We start from the raw sequence: 10,911 nt of genomic DNA on the forward strand, positions 1-10,911 counted from the left end.
GGCACTTTTTGAAGGTAATTTAACTCTAGATCTATGACAAATTCCACGATTATCATTTATTTCCTTGAATGGTTGGCTAATTTTCTCAACATTGCAATAACCTTTTTACTGAAATATAAGTTCATCTAAACTTATTAACTTCTGATAAAATTAAAATATAAAAGAAACATTTTGGCCTTAATAAGTCAGGGAAAATCTGTTAAAATGGTCAGGGAAAACAGGGAATAGTCAGGGAATTTTAATCGGAAAGTTTTGTGGCAACCCTGAAAGAGCTCTATCGAATGAGACCAACTTGTTTTTTCGGTCACTTTCCCTTTAAGGGGGCTGGTCGGAGAGGGCGGAAATTAACGGCACTGCGTGCGCGTCAAAGAGCTCTAACGAATGAGACCAACTTGTTTTTTCGGTCACTTTCCCTTTAAGGGGGCTGGTCGGAGGGGGCGGAAATTATCGGCACTGCGTGCGCGTCAAAGAGTTCTATCGAATGAGACCAAATCTCTGGACCAACTATACAAACTATACAAGTTCGCCAAGAAGGCGATAATATTATTTTGTGCCACATATAAACGACTTCGATAAGAAAGTGCCATACTTATTTATTACTTCTGACCATACACGGTATCGATAAGAAAGGGCCACACTTATTTATTACTTCTGACCATACACGGTTTCGATAAGAAAGTGCCACACTTATTTATTACTTCTGACCATACACGGTTTCGATAAGAAAGTGCCACACTTATTTATTACTTCTGACCATACACGGTTTCGATAAGGGGGTCGAAATTGGGGCGGGGGGAGGTGAAGTTTGAGGTTAACTTGACCCTAAAACACCGTAAATATACATAAAATAACGCGGAAAAACGAACGGGAATTGCGATAACTTAACTTGACAAATCCCCCCGCGTTGCAAAGAAAGATTAGAGTTTCGAGAAGAATTCTAGGCGAACGCCCTGGCTGGATTGGTAGAGCGTCGGTTTTCATGGTTCGAATCCCGGCGCCGGCGGTAATAAGAATTATATTAACAATAAATTATTTTTCGCAGCTCCATCTACCGTGTCGTCGCTTTCCACACCAAACACACAACACTAAACGACATTTCGTCCATAGCAATAGTCCCACTTCGATATATATATCTCGATGTGGAACTAAAAACCGACGCCTATACGAAACGATCCTCTGAAATCCTTACTCGGGGGGATTTGGCTAGTTAAGTTGTCGCAAATGTCGTTTCTTTTTCCAAACTTCGCCTCCCTCCCCCCCAACCCAGTGGATTTCTACGAAGGGTGACACGGGCGTGGCGGGAAGTTTGAATTACAGTGTGGGGCTACACAACTTTTACCGATGTCCAGTTTCAGGTCTGTCGGGTAAACAGAGGCCACAATTTCGACCCCCCTTTAATAACAATACGCACTCTTCACCGTCAACTCTTTAACTTAGGATGGTACTTTTTATATCAAACGATAGAACGCGCAGTGCCGTTAATTTCCGCCCCCTACGACCAATGCCCTTAAAGGGAGAGTGATCGGGAAAAAAGTTGGTCTCATTCGATAGTACAATAAAAGAAAACATTGGAATCGTCTACGTGCAAGAGTGAGCTTAAAAAATCCAAAGCAGTCGAACTTAGCTGCAAAGTATGCGACCATGGGGACAGAATCTCCGTCTTGCCATATTCTTAGTACATAAATACATTATTGAAATAATATGATTTATGCAGTTGTTAATAATCCATATTAAATATCTGCTCTAAGAAAATACCAATTTAATCACCGATATAATATTAAATTCGAGAATGACATATTCTATTAATTTCAGTTCTGCAAAATTAAATTAATGGGTATTTTTTTTAAAGAATTTCCGAACTTACATGACTTTTGGTGCCTAAACTACCCAAATGTTTAATATAAATTTCCTAAAAAAACACATTTGAATCCCAGTTTAATAATAATAATAATTTAAAAGAATTATTTTCGTCGTGTTTTGCTTACCTATTTCACCTTTGATACGTTCAGTCTATCTAACGATAGGAAATCACATGGCCTCAACAGCTTTTGTATTGGGTTGCGCACCAGGGTATCCTGAGGGTGGGCGGTGGCCACTCTTTAAAGGGCAACGCAAGTTAGCTGCCATTTGTGTGAATATGTATGGAAAGTGCGAAATTTACGGTAAACTCTGCGTACTGAGTGGGTGTGTAGGCGGTTAAAAAGCACGTTACTTTTTCTTTATTTTGCCACAGAACTTGCGTTGCCCTTTAACATAGGATGCAGGGGCGGATTAACCCTTTCGGCGCCTTTGGGCAGAGAAACATTTTTCGCCCCTGGGCATTGTCTAACGGGCTGGTCAACTAAGTAGGGGCAAGCCAAGTACTTGGACCCTTGTTTTGGCGCCCCTAGAAAAATTCCGCCCTAGACACGTGCCTACTCTGCCCAATGGATAATTCACCCCTGATAGGATGGTAAATTATATATCACATTGCCTCAACAGCTTTTGTATTGGTTTGCCCACCCGGGTATCCTGAGGGTGGGCGGTGGCCACTCTTTAACATAGGATGGTAAATTATATATCAAACGATAGGAAATCACATGGCCTCAACAGCTTTGTATTGCGTTGCCCACCCGCGTCCCCTGAGGGTGGGTGGCGCCCAAGTTTTAATCCTTCAACTTAGGATGGTATTTGATATATCTAACGATAGGAAATCACATGGCCTCAATAGCTTTTGCATTAGTTTGCCCACCTGCGTATCCTGAGGGTGGGCGGCATCCACTCTTTAACTTGGGATGGAAATTTATATATCAAACGATAGGAAATCACATGCCCTCAATAGCTTTGTATTAGTTTGCCTACCTGTGTCTACTAAGGGTGTATGGGTTTGCCCACTCGAATACACTGATGTGGAACTAATATTACGGTCTGGGCTGACTTGTTATTTTTAAAATCCCTCCTTTTTGACCAGGGCTACGTTCAGCGGGACTCAGCGGACTCAGCGCTGAGCTCAACGGTCGGCGGTTTTTTGCTGAACGGGTTTTTTGACTTCCGGTTTTGACGTCACGTTGATCATCGGAGACTCAGCGGAAACATCGGCTGAGCGAGATGGTTTTCCCGTTGCTCATCGGTGTCGTGACGTCATTCGACAAAGTTAAAGGAGGGATAGCAGACGTTATTTTGTTCGTTAAGTCAGCGAACTATTAAATCGTACAACAACTTTTAGATTTTTGTGACGTAGCGTTGATTAAAAGAACTCAACGATAACTCAACGGTTTTTCTCCGTTGATAGTTGTTGAACGCAGCCCATTCTCACTCTTCAATAGAACTCGTGAGAAGAGATTACGTCACCTCCTGTGAGAAGGACCGTAAAAATTTTGATAAGTGAGAATTCTCACTATTAAGGGAAGAATTCTTAGAATTTTGACTGGTATCAGTGAATTCCTATTCTAGCAGACGACATTTCTAAATGTCAACTAAAAGCATGGACACTGTATCTCTCCATGGTAAAAGGCTTAGGAAACTCGTAAACCAACATTACTTAAAAACGTTAAGAAATCAGGCGATAGTATCGGCACCTGGGACCCTATTCTCGAGTCGACTTCGAGAGTGAGATCGAGATAAATTAGAGAATAGCCTCCCTGGTAGAGATAAAATGAAGCTTCTTCCTTCCCCCTTTCTCTATCTACGCACCTCTCTCTTACTAAAGCAGCTGGCATCATGCATTGCGAGACGAGTTACGTTTCTCTTTTCCGCCACCGGGTGGATTAAGCGCTGTACTTTCGACAGTCGTTAGCTTGAACCAACACTGCCTTTCGATTCAAACTTAGGGTTGATAGGCTTATGATTTAACTATATCCAAGAGTACTTTTTTCTTCAATGAAGTGTGCCTCATATCATCCGGTATACTTGCCCACAAACATCCAATTTAGCCTGTCGTGGTACAGCTCGAAGAGCGAGCCTAACATCGTACCATTTTCAACAACGACAGACCAGGCCACTTCTTCTTAAAAGCCTGGACAGGCGCTCTTCAAACCGCGAGTCTGCTTACAGACATCTTCGGGGAGGAGCCAGCTAGCTTGTCCGTGGAATATGTTTTCCACGTGGTCGTGGACTGTCCTCAGTTCTATGACTATCGTGTTGAAGTAAACGTGGTGGATTCAGGAGATGAGGAGTTTCTCCCTAAAGTACACTATTTTCATAAAATACAGTGAAACCATCGTATTAGGCTTAAAATATTTGTATACATCTGCCCAAGAACTGTTTACCTTAAGTTGTAGGACAGAGCCTCCTTGTTAGTGTTTTGGAATTTAGTTCAAATAATGATATCATTTTGTTTTACATTCGCCACTATTTGGTTCCCATTTTGAATAATGTGGTTCGTATTTTACCCTTTTTATATTGCAAAAAGAACCAATTTTACCTAATTTTTTAAAAGATTTGGTGGGAACCCTGCTCTAATCTCGCTTTTGAAGAGGAACTAAACTGGACTGGGATAAAATCACCGCTACGAACAGTGGCGGACTGGCCATAGAGTGAACCTGCCCGATGGCAGGTGGGCCCCACGGATCTTTCATGAAGTGGGCCCCTCAAACATGATAGCGGTATAGTTATTAAATCTGGGGCCCTTTGTCTTCTGGCAGCCCAAAATATTAGACCCAGTCCGCCACTGGCTACGAAAGGTGAATAATAAAGGTTTACTTTAGCAGAAATACATGAATGTATTTCTGACTTTAGTCTACGGTTTGGGAATTTACCAAATACCAATAAAAGCCCCTGTAGCCGGGAGTATTGGCTCTCTCCTGTAATCCCAAGCGTCTGGGAGGCAGATTTTGTGGATGGCCGAGTGAGGACGACCACCAATCCCCCAACAGGTGGTCGGAGTACTTCCGCCACGGGTGTCCCCACCCCTGTCCCCACGTATTCCCCCGTTGGCGTGGCCGTTACACATATCTCGCCCTGATTAATCCGATGGACGAGAGGACTGAACTGTACCACACGTTACAATCGAATAAAAGAAAAACACGTCCCTGTAAGCGCTATACCGTGGAATACCAGGCAACAAGATTCTGTTGTACACGTGAAATAACCGAGTCTCGTAAAATACCAAATTCCTTATGTTATGTACAGTCTTTACGTAAGGAAGTTGGTTGCCGGCGGTATAATTTGAGGATAATACCATATGTAACATAATTCCTCATAAGTATGCCTCTGTATAATATTTAAATTGAAAAAAATTCAATGAGACCTTGTTTCACGCGGAACATACATTGAGCGGACCCAAAAATGCAAAAATGCTTATAATCCTTGCGCTATTGAAAAGGTTACCATGGATGTGAAATCATGTGATCGCGAGGCACGAGCTAAACTTGACAGAAACGCGCGTGGAATTCTCACTAACTTCCGTTTCCCATCAGTAAAGTTGATGACGCATATTTCGTCACGGAGTTGTAAGTGACGTAATTTACGTCATATCCAGTGAACAGCGCTGTTAGACGTACCATAATTATGGTTCAAATCAATAATTTTAGGTAGAAATTTGGGTTGTACCATAATTTTAGCGATGTACCATATGGTACGCTTATTTACATAATTTTGATAGACTGTACTATAATTTCAATATTTTTTTAAATAGTATCATATTCTCAAAAATTTCGATTTCAATAACAAAGTCATTGCATGCTTTTACTTTCTGGTGTTCTGAACACCGTGTTCAGCCCCGCTTTCTCGTAACGGCTGCGGTAGAACTGCGCTAGGCAGGTTTGCAACATTACTTAGTCCTCTCTTGAGTCTTCTCTTTCAACCTACGGCAGTCTCAGACTAGGTCGTAGAATAAAACACTGATCTGGCAGCCAGCACAGAGGAGCGCTGGTTCAAGCCAATTATATGAACCTTGCGTTCAAGCTTTCGTAGTGTCGCGTGGTCTGTCACTGTTGCCGGCAGTTATTTATAAAAGTGGTCAAATGACAGGTCAAGTATTTCAAGAACATGTAAATCTTTGAGGAAAACACTTAAAAGGACTACAGCATTACATTTAGATTTGAAATTCCCGCCAAACTAGCTAAAAACGTCATAAATGGGAGGTGCAATAATTTTGCGAAGAATTCAATAATTTTTTATCGTCGATACCATAATTTCCGTTTTAAAATCTGACAGCGCTGCCAGTGAACAAGGTTTCATTAACGAAAATGCTTTTATGGCATACTTATGAGTGATTATGTTACATATGATAATACTATTGTTCTATCTTATTTTATAATTGTTATTTTATGGAAATTCATACATTTTCAAACACACTGTTAAAAATAATATTGAAATCTTATCTTTGCATTATTCTTTGATATTATCAAGCGCTTTGTTTAAATTTTATTATATTACCATATTACTACTTTATTACTGTTACTTATGCTATTACTTACATATTTATCAGTTGAAACTGGGTTACTGGGCCTTCAATATGGTTTGTCCATTTGGCACGTGGTAGTAGGTTAATAGTTGAATTTAAGATTTTGAAGCTATTTTAAATGTGTTTTAATGGATAAAAAAATCGATCTACCCCTAAATAATTCGGATTATAAAAATGTAAGTTACTGGAATTCTCGATACGAAAATGAAAAGGAAAAGGATTGGTTACTATCCTACGAAGGGCTGGAAAACATTTTAATTCACCATGTACGCAAAAATGACAAAATATTGATGCTTGGTAAGATATTAAATTTAATCAGAAGATAAATATCCTAAGATAGGTGATAAATCAAAATTTTTATTTTTAGGCTGTGGAAATAGTTTATTAAGTGAAATGATGTTCATTAATGGTTTCCACAATATAACCAACATTGATTACTCATCAGTTGTCATAGAAAATATGTCGAAGCATTGTGAAAATTGCAGCAAAATGAAGTGGCTTACAATGGATGCTCAGAAACTGCAATTTGAGAATGAGTATTTTGATATTGTCCTAGAGAAAGCCACCATTGATTCATGTTTAGTTGGCAATAAAGATCAATGGAATATACCTGATGAAACTAAGAAATTTGTTGATACAGTTCTGAGTGAGGTAAAGGAAGTGGCTAAAGATACGTTCACACTATGCTCTTTTTTAAAAAAATGTATAGTTGCGTTTGACGTTTTTAGAAGCAATTTTAATTAATTGGCTCCAGAAAATGTCATTTCTCCCTACTAAATGCCTAATAGAAAAGAACTCTGAAAATTACACCTAAATAGAAGTAGTAATACAAAGAGCCAGGACATATTTGTAAAAGCGTTATATTTTAAATTATGTGCTACTTAATATTTCAATATAGTATTGCTCGTTCAATATTGCATGCGCCTCCTGATAGAGAAAAATGGGTGTGCGCTCTCAACCCCAGCGCGTAGAGGAGGAAAGAAAAAGAGAGCGGTATTTATTGTAGCGCCTATTTTGTAAAGTAACTTTATTGCCTAGCCTATTGGTACAAACCCTCATTATTGACTGGTTTGGAGGGACAGGTGTCATTTTCTGAATGCTCAAGATGAAAATCGCTGCTTTGACTGACTTCATAAGTACAGTATGAAACGTTTTTAAACAAATTTTGCCCCACAAGTTTGTTGACAAAAATTTCATAGTGTGAATGTACCTTCATTTTATTTTGATTTTGTAAAAATATGTAATTATATATTCCTAGGTTAGCAGAGTTTTGAAAGAGAAAGGAAAATTTTTATCAGTGTCATTTAGCCAACCTCATTTCCGTGGACCATTGTATGCTTGCACAAAGTTCAATTGGTCATTTTCCAAGAAAGAGCTGGGAACAGATTTCCATTATTATGTATATATTATGACAAAGGGGCAAGCTTTGCAAAGTGATATATTTTTCTACAGCCCCCCCAATATCACAAGATTAAAAAATGAATGTCCAAGTTCGGAATCTGATGAAGACAATTTTCTATTTTCAATAGAACATGACTAATTCCATTAATTTTAAATTATATTATATATATTGCATAAAGAATATTTTTTAAGACAATTAAATATTTTTATTTTAATAAATCAAAAAACGTGGAAAAGGAGATTTATATTCCTTTAATAACTTCTTCAACTTCTTCTTTAGTGAACATGTGATAGCCAGTGCCTGGTTTAACCACCGATACTTCAACGTTTGAGGAATTAAGTTTCTCTTCCATAACTTGTTTCAAAATTGTTAAAGCTGATTTTAAGGCTTCTTCTAAAGTCATTGTTCTATGATAGGCTTCTTGTAATGATTGCTGAGCTCCTAAAATAAGCAATTTATCATTAATTTCAAGACAAAAAGTCTTTATTTTATTTTAAACCTTCGGATCCAGAACCAATAGCTTTAGCGTCATATTGTACGTATGTTCCTGATGGATCCATGTGATAGAGTTGTGGTCCTTTATCATCAATTCCCGCAAACAGAATTGCTACTCCAAATGGTCTGCTCATGGCATTTCCGTCATCATCATTGTCACCAAACTGGATAGCAAGATTTGAGACAGCTTGAGCGACACTTTCAACTTGCATCTTCTCATCATACAGAAACCAATGATTTTGTGCTTCAACACGAGCTTTATCTACCTGAAAATCAATGTTGTAAGTAAACTTCTCTTAAAACCTACTACTATAGTTTTTGACTGACCATGGTACGTGAATCTGCCATAAGACCACTAACAGCACAACCAATATGTTTATCAATCTCTACAATTTTCTCAATCGTGGTTGGTTCCATGAGAGTCGAGGTAACCCTCTTTTCAACTGCCAGTACTACACCTTCTTGTGTTTGAATACCAATAGCGGTTGAACCTAATTTGATGGCTTCAATCGCATATTCAACTTGGAAGAGACGTCCCTCTGGGGAGAAAGTATTGACACCTCGGTCGTACTCGGATCTCGTGAGAAACATAACTAAAAACTTATATTTTCGCGAGTACGATTAAGTAATTTACCTTTAAGAAATGTATAATATTTTTCTAAAGGTTTTGCCCGGCGAAATTCTGCGAGCCGTCACGTCAAGCAGAGGCTTAGCACAATGTGATTTTGCTTTGTCATTTCGTTCTATTTTGGGATTATATTTGGTGGTAAATGTTACGTAAGTGAAAAAGCAGTCCAATGGTGTTTTAGCTATAGAAGTAAAACTACTAGGAGATGAAATCAATTAATAAACGCGTTTTTCGCCCTCTAGTAGCCGAAAATTTTAAATGTTTCGAGTCTTTCGACGTAGCCGGAAACTGGTAGTCTCCAGTTCGCTTGCACCAAATGTTTTCATTTAGTCGAAAACTATCAAAAGTTCGAAAGTTCATCTTTGGGGCATCTTAACAGAGGGGTGCCCCCTCAAGCAAAAATTTGACATACTTGTAAGTTATTCCTGGAACTTTAGAGGGATGTATAAGAGGAATATCCTCTCCCTATATTTCATCTGATAATCTTATCCTAGTTTAGTTTTTTGGGAAGAGCTCTAATTTTTTGGGGTGAATATCAGCTAGGCCAGAATATTGATCAGATATTTGAGACCCAAACAGTAGACGGTTGTCAAGGGGACAAGTACCATTAGTAATAATATATCATGGTGTCTGTTTTTAATCCCAGCTTAGCCAATTCGTTTGGCTCAGGAATATCAAATTCATACCTGTCCGAAGCTCATAATCATATTATGGCTTCGGACCATGGTTCTGAAGACCACTTTAACATTGCCCGAGTCATTGATAACTTCAAAAAATGCTCTGAAGAAGAAGAAGGGTTACTTATTGACAGCTACTTAGAAGCTTATTTGGAGCTTCACAGGTACGTAATGTTTCTTTTTTTAGTTACCCACTGAAACCTTTATTTTAACTTACATTCTTGGTATTTAGATTCTTTCAAATAATGGGCTCTGTATTCAGTTTCGTGGCGTCTGATGTTCACGAGAAAATAAATGTACTTCAGAACTATAGGCGTTCCGACATAGGAGTAAACTACGTAACAATTGAGAGGATGATTGATTTTGAAAGGGACAACCATTTATTGAACAGCAAAGATAGACCATCAGGGTCAAGAACCTTGCTCAGACTACATCGTGCCTTAGAGTTTATCTCGATGTTTATGCGATCTCTGGCATCGGCATCTGCAACTGATAAAACCTCCTCATTGGCTCAAAGTGCTTATCAAGATACTCTCGCTAAATATCATCCCTGGCTTGTTCAAAAAGGTGCTACTCTTGCCATGTATGCACTTCCGTACAGGGATGATCTGATCAAGAAAGTCTGTGGACAAGCCCAAGTTACCGAAGCCAATTCTATGATGGCTAAACTTGCAGATTCTGCTGACACCGTTTACAACAAGACCCAAAAGCTCTATGCTCAGTACGATTTGTTGGATCTCCCTTAATTTAGATCCTGCTGATTGTCACTTCAAGGAAAAAATCAAAGCACTTTGCTCTTACATTATATAGCCAATTTTCCACTATTCCATAATTTAAGGAGTTGTCAACACACTTCAAATGGGCGGAGCCTTGCCAAGCAACGTCTATGCAGCTAAAACTTTTCAGCTCCTTGAAGATCAAACTATTTTTATATTTTTATTTAGAAGTTAATTCTGTTAAAAGTATATATATTTTGTGATCATTCATTTTTGATAGTAAGTCTTCATAAATTGTTTCTAATATTATTATTATTATTATTATAGAAATTTAATTCAACTAAGCAGTTGTGATGTTTTGAAATTAAAATTTTTCAGTAATATAAATTAAAGCCAAAATTTTTGTTAAAGCTTTGATTTTTTCCTCCAGATGGCACCACTACATCGCCGTTTCTTAAAAATTCGAGTTCGCGCCAAAATGTTTAAGAGTTGTTTTAGGTTATTTTTCCCTAGTCAAAACGTTTTCGGTTTTTTAAACGCCATGCTATTTTATTCCTTATCACGTGAGGAATTCTCGACGTGTAAATTAACGATAAAAAACTTCAAAA

At 38.4% G+C, this 10,911-nt stretch overlaps 3 protein-coding genes across 3 annotated transcripts; 2 read left to right on the plus strand and 1 right to left on the minus strand.

Moving 5' to 3' along the window:
• The first annotated feature begins 6,376 nt into the window (after positions 1-6,376).
• On the plus strand, positions 6,377-7,967 carry LOC149925900 (EEF1A lysine methyltransferase 4-like). The gene is made up of 3 exons (XM_090161346.1): positions 6,377-6,682; positions 6,753-7,036; positions 7,644-7,967. The coding sequence occupies exons 1-3, from the start codon at positions 6,514-6,516 to the stop codon at positions 7,923-7,925; spliced, it is 735 nt and encodes a 244-aa protein (XP_090017472.1). The 5' UTR covers positions 6,377-6,513; the 3' UTR covers positions 7,926-7,967.
• A 2-nt stretch (positions 7,968-7,969) lies between these two features.
• Positions 7,970-9,054, minus strand: Prosalpha5 (proteasome alpha5 subunit). The gene is made up of 3 exons (XM_090161347.1): positions 8,610-9,054; positions 8,287-8,548; positions 7,970-8,228 (listed from the first exon to the last, which is right to left on the minus strand). The coding sequence occupies exons 1-3, from the start codon at positions 8,871-8,873 to the stop codon at positions 8,029-8,031; spliced, it is 726 nt and encodes a 241-aa protein (XP_090017473.1). The 5' UTR covers positions 8,874-9,054; the 3' UTR covers positions 7,970-8,028.
• Positions 9,055-9,166: 112 nt separating this feature from the next.
• LOC149925902 (ceramide-1-phosphate transfer protein) lies at positions 9,167-10,843 on the plus strand. Its single transcript, XM_090161348.1, has 3 exons — positions 9,167-9,324; positions 9,557-9,751; positions 9,820-10,843. Exons 2-3 carry the CDS (start codon positions 9,621-9,623, stop codon positions 10,331-10,333), a joined length of 645 nt encoding a protein of 214 aa, XP_090017474.1. The 5' UTR covers positions 9,167-9,324; positions 9,557-9,620; the 3' UTR covers positions 10,334-10,843.
• The last annotated feature ends 68 nt before the right edge of the window (positions 10,844-10,911 follow it).

The sequence above is a fragment of the Leiobunum rupestre genome, chromosome 10, assembly GCF_980474605.1.
Source record: "Leiobunum rupestre chromosome 10, qqLeiRupe1.1.hap1, whole genome shotgun sequence".
NCBI lineage: Eukaryota > Metazoa > Arthropoda > Arachnida > Opiliones > Sclerosomatidae > Leiobunum > Leiobunum rupestre.